This window comes from Eucalyptus grandis, chromosome 3 (genome assembly GCF_016545825.1).
Source record: "Eucalyptus grandis isolate ANBG69807.140 chromosome 3, ASM1654582v1, whole genome shotgun sequence".
Taxonomy (NCBI): Eukaryota; Viridiplantae; Streptophyta; class Magnoliopsida; order Myrtales; family Myrtaceae; genus Eucalyptus; species Eucalyptus grandis.
In genome coordinates, this window is record NC_052614.1 from 56223173 (window position 1) to 56246729 (window position 23557).

The 23557-nt window shown below is 38.5% G+C and overlaps 1 protein-coding gene across 1 annotated transcript; it reads left to right on the forward strand.

The window, feature by feature from the left end:
- Positions 1-13325: 13325 nt before the first annotated feature.
- On the forward strand, positions 13326-17766 carry LOC104440013 (wall-associated receptor kinase-like 6). The gene is made up of 4 exons (XM_039309812.1): positions 13326-13929; positions 14596-15477; positions 15841-15942; positions 16583-17766. Exons 1-4 carry the CDS (start codon positions 13326-13328, stop codon positions 17764-17766), a joined length of 2772 nt encoding a protein of 923 aa, XP_039165746.1.
- Positions 17767-23557: the final 5791 nt, after the last annotated feature.

Below are 23557 nucleotides of genomic sequence, written 5' to 3' on the forward strand. Positions count from 1 at the left end.
CAAAGAAGGGATTAGTAAGTTAAACTCACTTGTTAAGCGATCCGCTCGGATCAAAACGACAGGGATGCGGAGGGGCTCGACAAACTCCAAAGCGGGACCGCCGTTCGAGGTCTGGAAGTGGTCCAAAGCAGGCCAAAATCGTGGCTAGAAACCTACACGATTCGATTTTGTGGCTGGGTCGAACAAGTTGGCCGGTGGTTCGGCTGAGGTGGAGACGAGCAAGGAAGACCGGCGGAGGTTGCTGCGGGTTCAAGAAGGGCCTCACGGTGGCTCGACGGGCGGTTAGGCAGCTCTGGCGACAACGGGGGAGTTGCGACTAGCTCCAAGGACGTCCAAGGGTCATGGTGGAGGTGGGACGGTGGCCTGGGATGTGCTGGTTTGGCACGCGAGCAAGCGGGGCACGACAACGTTGCGGCGGAGCTCCAATGGCGTGCAGTGGTTCAAACAGAGAATGAGGAGAGGCTAGCCAATTTTCTAGGTTGATGGGAGCTTCACACGGCAGAAATGGGGGAGAGGGGTGCTCGATCGGTTGGGGGAAAGGAGGGGGAAAGGGAACAACTTGGCTTTTGTGGGACCACTTGGCCTTCATTCTCATCTTCTTGGTCCCTTTGGCTGGTCCACCATGCAAGCTGGCTTCCTCTGCCCATTTTCTAGCAGCCAACTCCCTTTTAGAAGCCTTGAGATGGTCCAATTGTTGTGGGCAAGGGGGACATACGAATTTGCACAACATTTGGCTCAATTTGAATTAAATTCTCACTTGATTCAACTCAAATCGACCTCTAAAAAATTCAACCATCATATCATCGATCAAATTGGCATTTTTCCTCGCCAATTGAACCCACTTACATCCCAATTTCACGATAAAAACGGCCCTCTGCATTTTCCGGTTGAAAATGGCGGTCCTATGTCGACTTTTTCCGCAAAACCTCGGTTTGCGGAAAAATCTTCAGAAACTGAGTTGACGTTCTTAAAACGACTCGTTACATGACAGAACTTTCAATTTCTGAAATCAAATTCAAATTCGCGGGTAATTTCAATTCGACACGATTTTAGCGTGACCTAGGCTACCGGATAGGTTTCATAAATTTTTAGTGCAAAAGACCCGTGGTCGATTTTTTTTTCCAGCCATAATGAACCTCTTCGACACACTTGTGACTCTTGGTTGTCATGAAAATCTCGAGGATTCAAATACGGATACGGGGTACCAAAACGACAAAAAATTAATTTAGTGACGGTCGATGAGAATTTTGTAATTTAGTGGAATCACCCATGTTTAGTCACACATCTCTATCGAACCAACCTATCTCTAATCTCTAATCGACTTTTAACTGTGCCGTAATGATCTCTGCAGATGAGCACGGTCGAGTAATCGATTCCTAGTCGAATTCCCAAGTTTATTGCATTAAAATCTCTTAGTGACTTCCCCAGATAGTCTAATTATCTCAGGAGTGATCAACTCTGAGAACAGTACTATAGGCGCGCCGATGAAAGACCATATTTGTGACATCCTGAAATTCGATCCCGTTTCAATAAAGTGAAATTGGCATTTTGTCGACGTACCTATAGTCCTTTTTCTCTGAGCTGATCACTCACGAGTTAACTAATCTATTGGGTGAAGCCGTTAATGGATGTATCTGCAGTAAAATCCCTAAAAACTACATAATTAGTTGGATTTGGCTAAAATCACGTTTGATCGATTTTTAACCACGAAATTGAACTCAATTTCGGGAATTGAATTTTAAGCGCGTCATAATTCTTTTTTTTTTTTTGGGACATTGTCTCATCGTTCGTCAATTATTAACAAGTCCGAAATTTCAATAAAGAAATTATCGGAGGAAAAATTAAAGACCAAAAGAAAGTAGAAAGGGAAGGAAAGAGAAAAAGAAAATTAAGAATAAGATTATTAGTTTATTTCTTTTTCTCTCTCTCTCTTTTCCCTCTTTTCTCTCGTGCGATTCCCACTCCCCCACCGAACACCCTTGCCAAGTTCACATTTGCTTCTTCTCTCTCTCTCTTTTTGACTAGTCAAAGGCTTCCTCTCTCACTTATCTCTTCTTCTCTCTCCTCTTTCTTCTCCCCCAACCCCACGTGACCGAAACCCCCTTTTTCTTCCTTCAAGTTCGTGAAAAACCAGCAAGCGGAGGAAGAAGGACAGCAGCTCACCGAAGCCATCGCCGTCGCACCGAAGCTACACCGCCGCCCGCACCGCACGCCCGCGCACGCCGCGCGTCCCGCCGGCCGTCCCTCGCGCCTAGGCGACCTCCTTCGCGCGATCCAGCCGCTACCCAGCCTCCGTCCAGCCCCCGTCTGGCCACCTCTGGCCGCCGTTCGACCCCGTCGGACCTCCCCGGCGTCCCCCTCGCCCCTCGCCAGCCTCCCCTCGCCGCCCTAGCCGCCGGATTAGCTCCGGCAAGCCTTGAACCGCAACCCACGAAATGGGTTTCCAGCTGGTTCGGGCCCCGCTTTTGGGCCGTTTCCGGTCCCCAAACCCAAGCCGTGCTTTGGGAAGAATCGTTCCTTGTGTCACCCCCGTCGGATTGATCCAATTTGCACGCGATTTGGTGAGTAATCTCACTAATTCCGGATTAGTTGGCTAATTATGCTTAAAGTTGGTTTAATTTTAATTAATTAGGTTTAGATTGTTAGATTAGAATAAATTAACAATTATTAGTCAATTGTGATGCGGTTTAGATAAATTGATTGCGCAATTAGTAAGTAGATGTGGTCTACTAATTATTGGAAGCATCTCGGGAATTTTCTGACCCCTAATTGGGCTTTAATTTGGCGATTCGGGCGTAAGTGGGATTTTTGGCATTAAAATATTATTTTTCGGAATTAAATTAATTATTTATTTATTTTCTGAAAATTCAACTGGGATGGGCAGTGACCGGAATATTATGCTGATGATCGTAATGAAGTCCGTTTATTTAATTGGGCTTTATTTTGAGCTAAATTGAATTTTAATATTAATTATTTAATTTCCTAAATTAATTAATTATTTATTTATTTTCCGAAAATTCAATTGAGATGACTAGTGACCGGAAATTTATGTTGGTAATCGTGGTGCAGTCTGTTTATTTAATTGGGCCTTATTTTGAGCTAAACGGAATTTTTAATATTTAATAATTAATTTTCGAAAGAAATAAATAAATAAATTATTTTTCGGAAATTAATATTGAGATGGCCGACGACCGAAATCTCGTGCTGATTGTCGGGCGCAGTCCATTTATTTATTTGAGCTTTAATTTGTACTGAATTGATTTAATTGTGGATTTTTAGGATATGTTCCTAAATTGATTATTTGGGTAAATTGAGTACGAATTAAGGTTGTGGATAATTACTTTAGAAATGAGATGAATCATCATGAAAGGCACGTGGCTCGGTGAATAGTACATCATCTCGGAGAATGCACGTGGCTCCGTGATTTGGTATATCGCTTCGGAGAATGCACGTGACTCGGTGATTAGTACGTCGCCTTGGAGAGTACACGGGGCTTGATAATTAGATATGTCACATCGGAGAATGCACATGGCTCGGTGACGAAGTATGTCGCCTTGGATAATGCATGTGACTCGGTGACTAAATGTATATATCACCTCAGAGAATGCACATGGCTCGGTGACGAAGTATGTCACCTTGGAGAATGCATGTGGTTCAGTGATTAAGTGTGGCATCTTGAAAGAGACACGTGAGCTCGGTAATTTGATGCATTACCTCCGGAGAATGCACGTGTTCTCAATGAGTACATTTGGCATCTTGAAGAGACACGTGGGCTCGGTGACTTGATGCATCGCCTTGGAGAATGCACATGGGCTCGCTGATTCAAAATGACATTTTAAAGAGCATGTGGCTCAATGATCGGTTCCATCACCTTGGAGAATGCACGTGGCTCGGTGATAAAGAATATCGCCTTGGAGAATGCACGTGACTCGGTGATTGGTTTTATCAGTTGAGACTGTATAGCAATGACTAGAATGACCTAGAGATGGTTCGGCTGACATGTAATCGACTAAGTCGATTGATCATTGCCTTGAGTCTGATGTTGCAAATTGATTGACTGAATGGAAATGACCGTGAGTGGTCTTGTTGGCTTGTAATCGACTAGGTCGATTTGATCGATGCTTCGATCTGTGATATGATTACTTGGGTGTCTATTGTGAATTGTACTGACTTGCAGGTGGGATCTGAGGCCAAGGTAAGTCCTCTGACCTGTGCGTGTTTAGGCAGCCTATAGTATAATGGTTTACTAATTGGGCCTTAGTAGGGCAGAATTCGCTAAGATGTAGTCTCATCCCGGTTTGAGGAAACATTTGAGGACCCCGATGAGGAGCTGAGGAGGAGGAGTCTGAGAAGGAGAACTCGAAGGTGAAACCTGAGGAGAAGGATTTTTGAAAGAAGAAGATAATACTAAGAGGAGTCTTAAATATGATCCGGATGAACTGAGATTCTATCTTCTTTTGAGATCTCTAATTTGATGTGAATAGAAATAGAGTGAAAAGTTGTGAAGTACTCTGGTTTGTGTTTTGTATAAAAGTTTGGTTATAAGTTTCAATATGAAAAATATGACCCTGCTTTTCTATCCTATTGTTTTATTGTCTAGGGATTTATAATTGCTTCCACATGTGCTTAATAAAAGAAAGGGTCGGCGATATATAGTCCTGAGATATCGCATATTAAAATCGACCAAGAGAAAGATGTGTGCGTGCCCGAGGATCGGAGCGTGACAATATTAATTTAATTGAAAGCAGAACTGAAAAATTCAGGATATCACAACTTTTGATCTTAAAGTGAACCGACCAACAAAGACCAAGATTAGTCTTGATCGTCTTCACTTTTTTTTCTTTTTTTTTGTGAGGGTTCACACATAATTTGTTCATATTGAAAAATGTTGGCACCTATCATTTCATTTCTTTGCTTTACTAACACTTTATCTTATTGCATTTCATATCATATTTCCATCGATGAAATTGTTTCATCATTCTGATGGCGTGCATCGCACGATTGATAAAGCTACATTTGATCTTTAAAGTGAGCCGACCGACAAAGACCAAGTTAGTCTTGGTCGTCTTCACTTTTTTTGCTGGTGAGGGTTCATACATTATTTGTTCATATTGAAAAATGTTAACAACTATCATTTTCCTTTGTCAGCTTTACTAACACTTCATCTTATTGCATTTCATATTATATTTCCACCAGTGCAATCCTTTCATCATTTTGTTGGCATGCAACACATGATTGATAAAGCTACTTTTGACCTTTAAAGCGAGCTAATCGACAAAGACCAAGTTAGTCTTGGTCCTCTTCACTTTTTTTTTCTTGTGAATTCACAATTGGTTCATATTGAAAACCTCCACTCAGTTCCAGCCCCACAGTCACAGACCCAAACCCATCCTTTTTTTAGAGAGAGAGACTTTTCTTTCTGGGTCTCACTCAATCTCTATCTTTTGTGTACAGTGGGTGCATAGTGTTGCCACGCACATAAAAGATAAGAAAAGTAGAAACTTTCGCCCCTAATATATACATAATTACGAATCCCATCCACCCGGCTTACTCTTTACATCCTAACTCTCACATCTTTACATTTGTCTGTCATAGTGACCACTAGCAATACTTTCAACAAGTTCAAGACATCCATAGATAAGAGCAACTAAGATAAAGTGATAAATTGAGCGTGTGACCACTAAGAGAGTGCTAACGATCTCATAATAGTGACAATATAATTTGATAGAGATTACAAGTGGCTCGACCATAAAGTCATCGTTATCCGCAACTAACACTATTTACACATCTTTTCTCCTCAGCCGTATAATGTCTTGTCACCACCCTCTAGTAATGCCAAGCAATCGTCTAATCCATGAGATAACCACCATCACTGCTCCCTAGATTGAACCGACCACTCATTCCCTATCTCTCGCTTGCATGTGCTTGCGGTTGAGAGAGTGCTAACGATCTCATAATAGTGACAATATAATTTGATAGAGATTACAAGAGGCTAGACCATAAAGTCATCGTTATCCGCAACTAACACTATTTACACATCTTTTCTCCTCAGCCGTATAATGTCTTGTCACCACCCTCTAGTAACGCCAAGCGATCGTCTAATCCATGAGATAACCACCACCACTAGTCCTTAGATTGAACCGACCACTCATTCCCTATCTCTCGCTTGCATGTGCTTGCGGTTGAGAGAGTGCTAACGATCTCATAATAGTGACAATATAATTTGATAGAGATTACAAGTGGCTGGACCATAAAGTCATCGTTATCCGCAACTAACACTATTTACACATCTTTTCTCCTCAGCCGTATAATGTCTTGTCACCACCCTCTAGTAACGCCAAGCGATCGTCTAATCCATGAGATAACCACCATCACTGGTCCCTAGATTGAACCGACCACTCATTCCCTATATCTCGCTTGCATGTGCTTGCGGTTGAGAGAGTGCTAACGATCTCATAATAGTGACAATATAATTTGATAGAGATTACAAGTGGTTGGACCATAAAGTCATCGTTATCCGCAACTAACACTATTTACACATCTTTTCTCCTCAGCCATATAATGTCTTGTCACCACCCTCTAGTAACGCCAAGCGATCGTCTAATCCATGAGATAACCACCATCACTGGTCCCTAGATTGAACCGACCACTCATTCCCCATCTCTCGCTTGCATGTGCTTGCGGTTGAGAGAGTGCTAACGATCTCATAATAGTGACAATATAATTTGATAGAGATTACAAGTGGCTAGACCATAAAGTCATCGTTATCCGCAACTAACACTATTTACACATCTTTTCTCCTCAGCCGTATAATGTCTTGTCACCACCCTCTAGTAACGCCAAGCGATCGTCTAATCCATGAGATAACCACCATCACTGGTCCCTAGATTGAACCGACCACTCATTCCCTATCTCTCGCTTGCATGTGCTTGCGGGGCCGAGAGAGTGCTAACGATCTCATAATAGTGACAATATAATTTGATAGAGATTAGAAGTGGCTCGACCATAAAGTCATCGTTATCCGCAACTAACACTATTTACACATCTTTTCTCCTCATAATGTCTTGTCACCACCCTTTACTAATGCCGTATAATGTCTTGTCACCACCCTCTAGTAACGCCAAGCGATCGTCTAATCCATGAGATAACCACCACCACTAGTCCTTAGATTGAACCGACCACTCATTCCCTATCTCTCGCTTGCATGTGCTTGCGGTTGATTTGATAGAGATTACAAGAGTAAAGCTAACGATCTCATAATAGTGACAATATAATTTGATAGAGATTACAAGTGGCTGGACCATAAAGTCATCGTTATCCGCAACTAACACTATTTACACATCTTTTCTCCTCAGCCGTATAATGTCTTGTCACCACCCTCTAGTAATGCCAAGTGATCATCTAATCCATGAGATAACCACCACCACTGGTCCCTAGATTGAACCGACCACTCATTCCCTATCTCTCGCTTGCATGTGCTTGCGGTTGAGAGAGTGTTAACGATCTCATAATAGTAACAATATAATTTGATAGAGATTACAAGTGGCTGGACCATAAAGTCATCGTTATCTGCAACTAACACTATTTACACATCTTTTCTCCTCAGCCGTATAATGTCTTGTCACCACCCTCTAGTAACGCCAAGCGATCGTCTAATCCATGAGATAACCACCACCATTGGTCCCTAGATTGAACCGACCATTCATTTTCTATCTCTCGCTTGCATGTGCTTGCGGCTGACAAATCTGTTAAAATCCTTTATCACACTAAGGGTTTTATTTCTTATGATAAAGTATATGATTTTTTTTTTTGGGTGAAAGGTAAGAAATATATTGAGAAAATACCAAATGTACAAAAGATCTCGACACCAAAACTTACACTCAAAATGAGAAAACATTAAGAGTGGAAGGATGTCGAGATGTAAAAGCCACCCAACACATGTCAATAAAACAAAACAAAACCAAAACTAGCACGGCATGAACAACCGGCTACCAGACAACAAGCACCCCAGCGAGGGAGGAGAAAGCGCACGGCTTCACTATTATACAATTTTTTTCCAATGTTGAACAAAATGTCAATTGCTACTCCATTTTTTATTTTATTTTTGTGAATGATGCCAGCTTGTCCATTTTACAGTGCACAACAGGCCAAAATAAGAAGGTAACAAAAGTATTTTTCCCATATTTTTGACGATTTTAAGCTTAAGACTTGGCTGAATAGAGTTGCGTTTTTAAAGCACGAGAAGCGATTTCCCTATGAAATCAAGGTAGGGCAAGATGCTATTACCCAAATAGGTGCAATTAAGGGATGGAACCTAAATGACCAAGGAGTGGCGAGATACTCTACCAAGTCATCTCTGAAATCGATGGCTTTTCTCCATATGAAAAGAGAAACATTCATTAGAAAGAGATAATAGTTAACAAAAAAAAAAATGAAAGAAAATATACCAACACAATGAAACAAAAGGATAAGTGCATAAACCTTAAGCATCGACAAATTAATAAAGGTTTGGATGATTTGTAGAGTGATACAAGTGAGGTAGTTTGTTGGTTATTGATTTAGTAGTAGGATTCAAACATAAAGAAAAGATATGTAGATAGAATTTTTATTTGGTCTATCATCAATATAAAATATAATTTACTCTTCATTGTATGATTAACATGTTGACAAGCTATCTCGAAACACACATGTCACATGTTGAATGTTAAATCCATTAAAAAAAATTACATTGGTATTAAAATAATAATAATGTTTAGCAAATTAGGCAGATGCTCATTCAATATTGATATATAATAAATATGAAGGGAAATGAGAATGTCGTGAACTCAAAGGTTGTCGTGAACTCAAAGGTTTGAGATACAAGCTTCGTCTTAAGCAAGCAAAGAACTTTTGTGTATGAGAGATCATTCTATACATGAAGTAGAGCGTAGTAAAATTTAATGTGATTGCACGATTTATTCAATTTTAAAAAGAGGGGGAAATGCAAAATACTTACTAGCCATACTATTTAAAAAAACACCATCTAAATTACTATTGAAAATAGAAAGAAATTTGTCTATTAGAACATAATATCTTGAGAAGAGGAGTCTGCATTTATTTTATTTTAAAAACATATTCATCTCTACGGTGCTTGTTCCTTATATTTGTCAAGTTATATTTGGTGGTTGGTGCTTCTAGAGGGTGAGAGGAAAAGAGAATAAATGAGAAAGAATCTTTGTTACAATGCTAACAATTTATTCATGATTATCTTTAATTGTGTTTCTTTTGCAATTAGCTAAGAGTACTGAAAATTGCTGTTTTTTTTGTGACGAAGGTCTTTCTTGTTCACCCCTTGTTTATGTTGTCTGAGGTTCTCTGTCACGCAATAGATAAAATATCTGAATTTTGCATTATGCCATATGAGAGATCTTATATTGGGCAGGCTTATTCTTTTGTCGGTATTTCTCATGCTAGGATGCTTCTGCCTCTTAACCTAGTAGAGGCAGAAGGGCCCGTTCATGTAAATGCTAAGCAGTATCACGAGATTTTGAGACGAAGACAAGCACGTGCTAATCTTGAAAAGCAAACAACAAAGTTAGAAAAGTGAATTGTCTTTTTTATGCATGTTGATTTGGAAGCCCCTTCCGGACTTTGCCAGTTATAAAAATTAATTTAAAAAATTATTTGAAGGTGTTCCGCTTGTGTTTGCTTCCATAGCTACATGCTATACTGTCATTGGATGCTATTTTTAGGAAATTCTATTTCATGGGAAATAGTCTGACTACATGCTTCATCTTCGTTATAGCTTTTGCAGCTATCTCAACATTTAATTCATTGGGGATAAACTTAATTGATATCTTTTCTTTGCTCGTTCTTTGACATGGTGTCATTCCTCTCTCTTGTCTTGGTTTAGCAGGATCTACAGCTGTATCTTCATGAGTCGCGGCACCAGCATGCCATGAGAAGAGCCGGAGGAAGTGGAGGGCGGTTTCTTGATCCATGTAAAATCAATGCTTCGAATGATGCAACTAAAGAGAAGGGCACAAATTATGCTCCTGCTCTATCTCCCAATCTGCCAGTTCATTGGGCTTTGTTTGGCACCTGACTCCTATGAAATCTGGAATTCATCTAGTAGTCACATGGCTGGAAGGTCGGTGGTGTCAATAGTTCAATGTGATTAAAGTTTTCAAGAAATCTGAACCGAACCAAATTATAGGGGTGGGCGGCTAAATCAAACCAAATCGCAATCTGAACTAAATACAACCCAAATGAAAACCTTATTCGATTTGGTTTAGATTTCTCTTTTTTTTTTTTTTTTTTTTTTTTAATGAGAAAAACTGTTGATAGGAATGCATTTTAGTCTATAAGCAAGCAATTACCATTAAAAATATTTTTTCCCTCAAAAAATGAATATATGTAAAAGCTATGTATGTGCTTCTTATTTTTTCTAGTTTCCTTTGAATTACTTTTCTTAGTGAGAAATTTTCATACATGATAGTAGTATATAAACTAGACTGAATTTTGGTATGGAAATAAATAAGAGTTACATGTGAATCTTGCTCCACTAAATCTGATAGCTCTTGCTCCACTAAATCTGATAGCCCGATTGACCATTAGCAAATGTATTAGCCACTTGAAATACTTGCTCATGTTGGTCCATGCTGCTTTTATATACCGTCCTTGGAATTCCATCATTTATGCATCACGTGATGTTTGTACTCATTTGTGAAATTTATAGTTCATCTTTATCATTTTATACACAGTGGACTAGTCCACTCTTAACTTTTCCAAAACCTAATGAATATGTGGCCCCTTCAGCCATTATTTGTGTACCTCCTCCACTTTTTTATGGGGCCATCGGCAGATTACTTACAAAATCCAAATGCATGAGGATGTGACTCAACTAATATCAAGATAAGGATCAAGACCAAATGAATCTTTGTTTGACAGATCGATCAAATCAGTACTTTAAAAGCTCGATTGTTTAATGATGGTGCTACGAAGGACTGACTCAACATTTACTCTTAATTCATGCATAGACATGTACGAATCATGTGTCTGCATCAGTATAGCTGCACATCACTCGTCAACGAGAGAGCCAACCCCAAAAAACGTGTGAAGGACGAGGGGGACCCCCGGAAGTAAATGAATAAAGAGGAAGGTTCGTAACTGCATTGCATTGCTTGACCTTGACCTGCTCACGCTATCATCCACGGCCATTTAAATGTGTTATAAACTAAATTTTTATGTTGAATTTAAGAAATTTTCTTTTCGTCAATGTTTGCGATAGGAACGGTGCACAAATCGGTAGTAATTTTTATTATCTTTTTGATACCTATAAAAAGTCTAGTTTCCTATTATATGCACGCAACTTGAGATTTTCTTTCGAAATATAGAAGACACATCAAAATAGGAGTTTCCTCCTTCATCTTCACTTCGATATTCTACTATATTCTTTTTCATATTTTAATTAACTCAAGCCAATAAGTCATTGATACGTTACCGGTTAGTTAAAAGTAATTTACTTGACTATTTAGCTATAGTGATGGATGGTGACAATTGATTAAGTGACACTTTTCATCAATCAAATGCAATTTTGTATTTCATCAGTAGTCGCCGAGGGCTTCATGGCCATTGCCTAGTGGTCGGCGAGCCTCACTAGAGCCTCACTGGCCATTGTGGAGGAAAAAAGCAAAAGAAGGAAGAAAAGGAAAAAGAAAAAGAAAAATTCAAAAAAATTCAAAAAAATTCAAAAAAATATATCATTAAAAATTGTCAATGTCAATGCCGGCCCGGCATAAATTGGCTGGATGGACCGAACTAGCACAATTACAAAATATTTGGAATTAAATTGGCAAAGACAAACGTTTAAGATTCAATTGGTATAATTATAATAGGTTTAAAATTTTTTCAGTAATTTTCCCAAAAAATAGGCTCTCTTGTCTCTCTGTCCCCTCATCACTGAAAATAAAAATAAAACAATGCCAAGAGTTCAGAATAATTTATGCAGTATGATCCAAAGCATTAGCAAATTAATTAGAGTATTTTAAAGCAAAAATCATTTTAGTTTTCTTCAATCCAAGTGCATGGGACACAACGTCTTCCATTGTGGAAGCAAAAAAACATGCCACGTGATTCACGTTCATCTTCTACTTTTTTTCTGAGGGCCAACAATATTCCCAAGTGCTGTTATGGATGGCTTGCGCAAATAAAGCATTGGGCTTGTTCCACGATGTACCTAACTCGAGAAAAATGAAAGTGATTTTTGCTTCAACAATGAGAGAGATACGACACTCCAACATCGCACCACGATTAAAGAAATTAGAAAGCAATCACTTTCACTTTAATAAAAGTGAGCTTTGCTTTCTTTCACTTTTCTAGATTGAAAAGATGCCAACACCCATTAAGGATAAATTAGTCCGATGATTTTTGCCATTCAAAAAGAGATTTTTGTTGTGAAAAGCGGTTTTCCTTCTAAAAAGGAGAGGGAAAAAAGTTGGAACATGAGAGCTGGGTCATCAAAGTTGTTTCATTTGAGACAACGATTTGATTTTTGTGTTCATCTTGATAGAGCAAAATTTATTAAACTGATACTTACCCCAAAAAATTATTGAATGGATATAACTCTGCTTCCAAGCGTTAAAAATTATCGAGTAGAATCTTTTTTTTTCTTTGCTCAGTTTTAATGTGTTTAAAGGGATCTACAGCAAAAGATCTTGAAGAGTCGCCCATCTTGATAATGTTCCATCTAACAAACAATTGGAGAAGTCACAATTGGCTACTTTAATTAGTGCTCTCCACCTATGAAGCTTTGACATTTCTGTTCTTAAGGAAAGGCGGACAAGAAGTCCAAAATCTTGTATATCGAATACAATCAAGTCCTAAATTCAATTAAGTCTCAAACCTTCTTCAAAAGTGCAATTTAATCTTTTTGATGAACAATATCTAAAATTGTTTCATGTCACTCAAAAAGTGTTTATAAATTGCACTTTTCAACATAATTTTAGGATTTAATTGCATTTTTCAATAAAGGTAGAGGAATTAATTTAATCAATTGAAAAGTAAAGTACTTAAATCGCATTGTTTGCTAAAAATTTAGGACTTGATCAAAAAAATTTAAAAATTTAGGATTGAAATAAGATTTCGGACATTTAGGACTTGTAATGCAATTTTTTTCCCTAAGGGAAATATCTCAGAGATATTAAGAAGTAACAGATGGAATAAAGTTATGCGTACGGTACATGAGATTTTCCCTTTTTCCACTTCAACAAGAATATAAAGGGACTCCGCCCATACCTGCTTTCTCCATTAATTTTTGGTCCATGCACTTACGAAAGTTGAAAATCATGTCGACCTCAGTGTTTCAAATTCTTCTGCTTCTGGCTTCCCTCAAGTTGCAAGCATTAGGTGCTGCACCTGGACTTGCGAACCCTAACTGTCCTGAAACATGCGGGAATCCCTTCCCCTTCGGAATAGGAGCCGGGTGTTTCTCGGAGGAATGGTACCAGATAGTCTGCCAACAAAACAACACGGTTCCCATTCTGAAGAAGATTGGATTTCGAGTTCTCAACATTTCATTCCCTGATAGAGACGTGGATGGCATGATTAAAATTAGTCATCCTGTAATTTACTCAAATGTAAGCTGCGGCGGTGACGGACGTGCTGCGGGTGTAAGCTTGAAAGGAAGTCAATTTGTCTTCTCCCAGACAAGGAATGTCTTTACAGTGGTCGGTTGCGACACCGTGGCCACAGTGAATACCACACAATCAGCTTTTGTCGGTTGCAGGTCGAGATGTGCTGGAACCAACACCAGCATTAGCTGGACCAACACCAGCATTAGCTGGAATACTGCTTGTTCCGGGAGGGATGGCTGCTGCCAGACTATGCTCCCCTTAACCTTCAGGGCTTTAGTGTGGATTTCAAAGAAGAAGGTGGACATCAGGGGTGCAAGTACGCTTTCTTGAGGTCTGACTTAACAGGTTTATATGATTTGAAATTGAATGAGACGGTTCCAGTGGTGCTGGAATGGGGGATTGCGAACGATACTGACTATGGACGCAAGATTATCCAGCAGTCAAAGACTAGTTATCCTTCCTATTGTCGCACACAAAGCGTTGCCGGCGGTGAAATGCTATTTACACAGTGCTATTGCATGTGGGGGCATGTTGGTAACCCATATCTTATGGAAGGATGCAAAGGTAAACACACTCCATGCTATCACGTTCCCTTTATTTATTTATTTATTTATTTTGATAGATAATACGGAATGTGCTGTCACATTCCGTATTTAGGGGCAATCATGCAAGTGGTTTGTTCATTTCCAGATTTTTCTTTAAGAAGAACGCATTCACACTGTATAATGATTGTATGCATGCCTTTCTACCTTCTTCTTATTAGTTTTTCTGCCCAAAGTGAATGTACTTTCAAACAAAATTGATCAAATTATATTGATAATAATTTACTGGAATTACTGGGGAACAGGACAATCCTTTGGTTACAAGTACAATATTTTAGCCCTGGAATTAGCAATTTTATGAGGAAATGCGACCTATTAGTTTTGGTAATTTTACTCAAGGAGTTCGGTTTTGCTGTTAATATATTTGCTTCTGGTTTCAGAACCATCAGGAGCTGACCTAAACCATCAGCTGCACCTCGACCATCAGAGCTGCAGCCGTTACTGTGCTGAAACATGCGGGAACGTCACCATTCCCTTCCCCTTCGGAATAGGAGCCGGGTGTTTCTTGGATGACTGGTACCAGATCGTCTGCCAACAGAACAACACGGTTCCCATTCTGAATAAGATTGGATTGCGAGTTCTCAACATTTCACTCCCTGAAAAAGACGTGTATGGCATGATTAAGGATGGCATGATTAACGTTCGTCTTCCTGTAATTTACTCAAATGCAAGCTGTGGGGGTGACGGACGTGGTGCAATGGTAAGCTTAAAAGGAAGTCCATTTGTCTTCTCCCAGACAAGGAACATCTTTACAGTAGTCGGTTGCAACGCTAAAGTGACAGTAAAAATTTCAGAATCAGCTGTTTTTGGATGCCAGTCGAAATGTGCCGGAGCCAACTTCACCAGTAACAAGTATAGGGCTTGTTCTGGGGGAAACGGATGCTGCCAGAGTTCGCTCCCCTTTAACCTGCAGTGCTTTGGTGTGGATTTCGAAGAAGAAAGTGGACATGAGGAGTGCAAGTACGCTTTCTTGAGGTCTGATTCAGGTGTTTATGATTTGGGATTGAATGATACGGTTCCAGGGGTGTTGGAGTGGGGGATTGCAAACAATAACAACTATGCAGATGACCTTATCCAGCAAGGATACTATGACTCTAATGAATCTTTCTCCTGTACGAGATTTGAAAGTTTGAGCAGTGAAGGAGAAGGAAGTATACATAGATATGGAAGCTGCAGCGTCGACAGTGGTGAAATACTATTTGTGCAGTGCCATTGCCGTATGGGGTATCATGGTAATGCCTATCTTATTGGAGGATGCAAAGGTAACATATTTCATGCGATACCATTGGGAATTTAAGTGCACCATATAGCGAAGTGACTTGTTCATTCCCAGATATTCCTTTGAAAAGAAGTCATACACGCTGTTTAATGATCACATGTATAATTTTATTTTTTTTGGCCCAAGAATGTACAAAGTGATGCACATTTAAACAAAATTGAACTTATTATATTGATAAAAATTTACTGGAAATAAAGGGGAACAGGACAGTCCTTTTGTTACAAGCACGATATTTTAGCCCTGGAATTAGCAATCTTATGAGGAAATGCGACCTATTAGCCTCCTTAATTTTACTCAGGAAGATGGTTTTTGCTGCTAATATATTTATGATATCATTTGTCATCAGATATTGACGAATGTGATCCAAAGTGGTGCCCCGGGACTTGTGTGTACGAACGGGGCTCCTTTCGCTGCATCACTGGTGGAAAGACCAAGTTCATTCTTATTGGTAAGCAGATCTTTTAACCTAGAATTTTAGACCGCTTCATGCTGGCGAATTGCTAGAGAAAGAACAGCATAGCATAAATTATGTTCAGAAAAGGTACATAAATAAGATTTACATTACCTTTCGTTCTAAATGATTGATTGCTTGGTAATGATTATAGATAAGTTTCCATCAATAGTATCTATCAAGACAACCTCAAAACTTTCTTCGTGCACGAATACTTATATTTGATAGCTAAGATAGCACTTAGAACTTTTCTAATGTTGCCGATTCAGATCTATCAAAAGATGACCAAGGTTCCTACTTACTCTTGTCGTATTTGAATTGGAATTATTACAATCATAATCAAGATGAATGCTGGTAGGAATTTTTTCACTTTCATCAATGGTTTTCTCATTTCCTAGTAAGGGAGATTAGTTGTACAATCCAGATGTATGTATAAAAATATCACCTGATGGAACTTAGCAGGAGACAAATTAATTATTCAAGATTGTTAAGAAAAATCCACATGAAAGGAGCTCAGGTTAATCACTCTTGTATGATTTCCTCTCAATCAGATTCACTAAAATATTTTATGATAAGACCTTATAGATAAAAGAAGGGTGCATTTTTGGACTTTTGCCCCTAATTTTTTGTAATGCAGGGGTTGGGGCAGGCCTTGGGGCACTACTTTTGTGTCTTGTCTTATGGGGGCTGTACAAATACATCAAGAAGAGACAAGAAATCAAGCTTAAAGAGAAGAACTTCAAACGTAATGGTCTTTTGTTGGAAAGTGAGCTATCTTCAGGCCATATCGAGAAAAACAAATTGTTCAACTCCAAGGATCTAGAAAAGGCTACTAACAATTTCAATGAGGATAGGATACTTGGGCGAGGTGGACAAGGTACCGTTTACAAAGGAATGTTAACAGATGGAAAAATAGTCGCTATTAAGAAATCAAAAGCAATAGACGAGGGCAAAGTTGAACAATTTATAAATGAAGTCTTCATTCTCTCACAGATCAACCATAGGAATATCGTTAAGTTATTGGGGTGTTGCTTGGAGACAGAAGTCCCACTTTTAGTATACAAGTTTATACCAAATGGGACTCTATACCAATATTTGCATGACCCAAAGGAAGAGTATCATGTATCATGGGACACACGCCTACGAATTGCAACTGAAATTGCAGGAGCCTTATTCTACTTGCATTCAGCAGCCTCGATTCCCATTTATCATCGAGATATCAAGTCCACCAATATCCTTTTGGATGAGAAATATCGGGCAAAAGTGGCAGATTTCGGTACTTCAAAGTCTATATCCCTCGATCAAACTCATGTAACCACGTTGGTGCAAGGGACTTTTGGCTATCTAGATCCCGAGTATTTCCAATCATGTCAATTTACAGACAAAAGCGATGTGTATAGCTTTGGAGTTGTTCTTGTTGAACTCTTAACGGGACAAAAGCCAATCTCGTCGGTGAGGGAACCAGAAGGCAGAAGCCTTGCAACCTATTTCATAATTTCAATGGAAGAAAATCAGTTGTTCGACATTATGGATGCTAAAGTTTTGAAAGAAGGTGAGAAGGAAGAGATTGCATCAGTTGCTAACCTTGCGAAAAGATGCTTGAACTTGAATGGGAGGAACCGGCCTACAATGAAAGAAGTGGCAATGGAGTTAGAGGGGATGAGGAAGCTCCCAAATCCTTTGGGTATTCAGCAAAATCAAGAGGACCGGGAGGCAACTAAATCTTATGCTACTCCATGTAAATCCAACAAGTCAAACATAGACAAGGATGTCATTACATTTTCAGATGTGCAGCCATTCTTACCTAGTGAGACGTGGTGAATATATGTTTTGCCTCCTACACTTATGAGTTATATTGCTGCGTTTGTTATGGAAATCGATCTTCAAAGAAAAAGAAAGAGAAAAGAGAGAAGGGAGGAAAGCTTGTTAGTTTACTAATAGGAGGATTTTGCTTAGTTATTTATTGATAATGAACTTATTCTCGGTGTTTGGGATCAATGAACTGTTAAGTCATGCCAATACCAAGTCTATTCTAGTTCCTGTAATTAGCATGATGCCGTGATTTCAGTTCATCTTGAGATCTTTGAATACTTGTTGTCAATTCGATTGTTGCAAAACTTACATCAATCATGCGGTGCACCAGCCTTTGCAGTTCAATTAGATTTGTACTTCTTGGGAAAGAGAAGGAAAAAAAAGAAAGACGTTTCCCTCCCGAAAAAGAAGGCGAACTTGCATCTGCCTTCCCCGTCCACAACTTCCCTAAAGATCACACTGAATTACTGATGGCATAGAGGGATCGTTGCTAGCTGCTGATGCTCAGGCTACTTAGATCCTTACTACGTGATGTATCAAACTCACCACCCGAACTACATATATCAACATAAAAAAAACCCCACTAGTTGCAAAATTATCTCTCTCGATCCTAGCCAACCTTACTTGTCAATTTTCAATGGCAAAAAGGAAACAGCAAAAAATCAATCGCGCATGGACCAACTCGTATATAAGAGATATTTACTCCTCATTTTAAGCATAGAAGATGTTGGGTGCTCTTTTTTTCATGTTTCCATTGATTTTGTCGCGATATTAGTGTTTGATTAAATGCCCTTAAGGAACGTAAGTCATGTTGTTTGTAGAATAAAATTCATGGGGATCATGAATTGGTTTTATGTCTTCGTTATTGATAACATCCGAATTTTTGTAGACATCTTAAATATCCATTTATTTTGCAAAAATATAAAAATCTATAAAAAGATAAAAAAAAAAAAATATAAATCATAAAAATATGATGATGATGCTAATAATAATAATAAAAAGAAGTAATAGTAATAAAAAAATGCATGAGAATGATAAAAAATGAAAAAAATGAATGGGAAAAGTTGAGTGGGCTCGTGTAGCACGGCCCATTTTTTATTTCTTTATGAGCCCACTCTTCTATTTTTCTTCCAGCCCATTCTTTTGGCCCATCCGAAATTAAATAAATCAGAGGCCCAGCCCATCATCCCTTTTCTCTCCTTTGCGCACGCGCGCCCGCACACGAGGGAGTGGGGTGAACCCAGCGGCAATGGCGCCAGTCCAGTGACGCCAGCAGCGATGACGCCAGCAGAAGGAATATTCCAGCTGTCGTCACTCATCAGAGGATTGGAGTAAGCAGCGAGAGGGGGCGTGAGCGGGGGGTGTCGCGCAAGGCAGAAAAATAGGAGAGAAGGGCTTAGTTCGTGGGGGGCTAGCCAGAAAAAAAATGGGATAAATATAAAAGTTCAAAAGTGTAAAAGTTTATTTAATGAAACATTTATTTTAATATCAAAAGTTTTTGCTAAATCAAAAATGCTAAAAAAAAAAAAACAATTACTTTAATGCCAATGGCAAAATTTAGCCAAATTGATTAAATGTCATTTATAATTAAAATTATAATATGACTAACAAAATTTTAAAAATCCAATCATGTGACATTTTCACATGGACATGTTTGGCACTAAAGTGATCATTTTTTAATAACGACTAATCACTTTAAAAAAATGATTACTTTTTAAATAAAATTTATTACTCAAATGATCACTTTTAATAAAATTTGATACTTAAATTATCACTAGTTTCAATTTTTGGATAATGTCGTTTAGGGGTTATATATTGACTAGGCACGCTAACGAGCCATATAGGATTGAAAAATTAATAATATATAGTCATATTGGATTTCGGCAATCCAAACCAGAGTTGACACTTAGATAATCGATTTTTCAAAGAAGTAGCATTTAAAGTAATTTGAAAAAAAAAATCGGTACCAAAATGAGCGTCATATACAACTTTTGGCACTTTTAATATCCTTTACTATAAGAAAAATAAACGCAAGGGAGCCATTCTTTGGGGGAAAAAGAAGAAAACAAGAGAGAGGAAAGGTTGAGGAGAGGACATTTTTGGTTTTACCCTAGAGTGACAAAAGCGAGGCCGTTGGAGCTCATTTCAAAGCCGATCAAAGGTCCATGCGGTGTTGTCCTTCATCATTTCAATTTTTTGTTTGGAAAATTTCAAAAAAGAACCCAAAATGCCCTCATTTTCTCAAATAAGAATCGAAGCGGACCTTATTTCAAATAAGAGCCTGAAGTACTATTATTTTTCTCAAATAAGGACCTAAAGTGAATCTTTTTTTAAATAAGGGCTTGAAGTGGCTATGTTTATTTTAAATAATGGCCTGATTTTTTGATAGTTACAATATTTTCCTCATTTACCATTTTCCCTTTTTTTCTTCCTTTTTTCTTTTTTCTTTCCTTTTTTTTTTTGGTTGGTTCTTCTTCCTCTCTGCCATTGGCTAACCACTAGGCGATGGCCATGAGGGCTCAAGCGAGAGTCATCCTTGCCCAATTCGACAAGGGGCCACCCACACCAACCACTAGGTAAGGGACGGCCTCGCCTCGATGAGGCAACCCTCACAACCATCCATGAGGTCGACCCTTGCCACGGCCGGCAAGTAGCTCCACAACCCTTGCTAGTGGTCGGCAAGGGTCATCGAGCCCTCACTAACCCTAAGCAAGGTTGATACTCACTAGATTTGGCGAGGGTGGTTGATGTGGGCTTGCAGGCCCTCACTCACTATCAATGAGTGCTTGTAGGCCCTTACTAATCCTTCCTAGCAGTTGGCGAAGGTGGCCGAGCTCTCACTGGCCCTTCCTAGCGACTAGCGAGGCTGATGTCAAAAAAGAAAAGAAAAATAAGAGGAAAAAGAAAAAAAAAAATTGGTCGAAAACACTCTTGACCAATTGAAAAATTTAATTGGCTAGCGATTGGCAATATCAAACCCTTATTTAAAACAATCATGGCTACTTTAGACCTTATTTGAAACAACTAAAGACACTTCAAGCACATATTTAAAATAAGGTCAACTTCGAATCCTTATTTGAAAAAATGATGGCATTTTGGATCTTTTTTGGAATTTTTCCTTTTTCTTCTACCGTTGTGGAGTGGCTTTAGCCTGAACTCTCTCAATGCCATGGCCGATCGAGATCTTGACTAGTCTAATATACCAATACCAAGTAAGATTCCCCTTTCTCGAACCCTAAAAAGAATTGCCTGGGTTGATTCATGCTCTCGGCGAAATCTTGTTAAACCGAAGTAATTTCATGTCGAGCTATAATGCTTTGAACCCGGAATGCAAGTTCATTAATGAACACCAAATACTCGATGTATTTCTTAAATGAAACACAAAATGTTTGAGAACCCCGAACTCGAATGGAGAATTTCAAGTGACTCGTGAAACTCTGAGATGGGTTTAACATGAAAATGTGTTGATTCCAGCCTTTATGCATCATGTTTAGTCCGTAGGTTGCAATAAATTTCGCGAATGCATGCTTAAAATCATCAACCGTTTGATAAAATGGCTGAGAGAATGCCGAGTATTGATTCATCATTGAATCCCGAGATAGATCCGTTCATGTTCGCTTCTGGGTTGGTTGAATTTGCTCTGATATTCTTTTTTCTCTTTGTATGGCTATGTGATTCTATGGGAACGATCGATCGCCGGCGAGCGAGCCAGAGTCCCCCTTTGGCTGAAGCTCTCTCCCACATCGGCGAATCCCGCTGTCCAGGGCTTTTCTAGTTAGGCCATTCTCTCCATATTTGTGTATTTATGTTCGCTTGTTTTTCTGGCTTGCTGATTTTAGAAGCCATGGTTCGCTTAGGGGTGCATGACAACTGCCTATTTCTGTTTCAAACAATTTTTCTATTCCGGACTTGTTTTTAAAATAGAAATCCATTTGATAAACCTACTCCATTTTTCTATTTCTGAAATAGATTCTTGTTCTAGAAATAGGTTTGGAATAGAAATCAGAAGTAGAAATTTCTACTTCTCTATTTCTGGAACAGAAATGAGAAATAAAAATTCTTCTCATCCGGTCCTTCATCCGTCGCTGTCGACCACCGTCCATCGGTCGCCCGCCGCCGCCACCGGTCGCCGGTATTAATTGCCGATAGCCGATCGTCGGCCGCCGGCCATGGGTCACCGGTCACCAATCGCGCCTCCACCTCCGTCCGAAAAGAAAAAAATTCGTGTCGTTATCAAACAAATTTCTATTTTTAGAGTAGAAATTTTGTGTTATTATCAAACGGTTATTTTTGCTTAGAAACTATTCTAGTTTCTATTTCTCTTACAGAACCTATTTCTAAAACATAATGGTTATCATTCACCCCTTTAGTTTTTGTTTCAGTGAATTTGTTTTGGGCCGCCGGAGTAGATGGCCGGTGATGGGCCGGCGGCGGTTAGTGGTAGACGATAGGCCGGCGAGTGGTGGCCTGAGTGGACGACCATGGAGGGTAAGGGCTCGGCTGCGGCCTGAGGTTTGGTCGAGGTCCCCTGGTTCGGTGAAGATGAATTTGCAGGCGGTGAAGGAGATGTTCTCGGTCCGCGAAGAAGAATGAAGGTGCAGGAGAAGAAGACAAAATAGGGAATTAGAAAAAGGAAGAAAAAGAATTAAAAAAGGAAAATCAATAAAAATTCCAAAAATCTAAAAATAAATTTTAAAAAAATCCTTTTTATAATCCGAAGTGGGTCAGATTCAGATAGACGGGTCAGGAAAATGGATCGGATCAAGTAAACCCGGTCCGAACCCGTTGCCTAAATATAATAATAATAAAAAAAAATTAAAATTTCTAAAAATTGTAAAAATCTTTATAAATTCCAAAAATTGAAATTATTAAAAAATTCGGAATTTTTAAAAAAATTTAAAAATCAGAAAATCCCAAAAAAATAATAAAATATTGTAAAATTAGTAAAAATATATAAATCAGACAAATCATTAAAAAATCAGAAAAATGATAAAAAAATCATTATATAAATTTAATTAGAAAATTAAAAATTGATAAAATTTAGAAAAATCAGATAAATCATAAAAATCATAAAAAAATTTTAAAAATTCTAAAAACCAGAATATCATAAAATTTTAGAAAATTCAAAAAAATCGTAAAAAAATTCGAAAGTTCAAAAAAATCATTAAAATATTTAAAATATTTAAAATTCTGAAAATTCATAAAAATTCAAAAAATTCCAGAAAAATACAAAACTATGAAAATTGGAAAATTGTTAAATTGAAAAACCAAAATTGGACAAGTCTTTAGGACTTTATAATTGGGTTCTTTGTTTTGAATTTGTTCTCTTTTTTAGAGACCATTTAGGATATTTATGTGTTTTCTTTGCGATTATACTTGGTAGTGCTTCTTTAATACCTTGGATGTTATTTTCTTTGTTTTAAAATGGTTGGATGAAACCTAGAATTCTCCGATAGATTACCATGGCGTTAGTTAGCATTCAATCGAGTTAGGCACTAGAAGGACATCGATTTTAAGATAAGTGTAATCAAGTTCTCAAATCTATAATCTCTAGTTGCATAAATAGTAAGATATCCTCCCCTATCTTATTAGATTTCTAGCCGACCACAAAAGATTAGTAGCAGCTCCTAAGTCAAAATTTATATAGGATTAATTGATCAAAAAATGAACGTCCGATGTCACATGAGATATGGGCTTGGGAGAATCCATGTTTATCATTGATGAATCATTTGCGATGTTAAAAATCAAATGGTTCATCCGTGATCATCATTTGTATGGACCATTCAATTCATCTCATAAG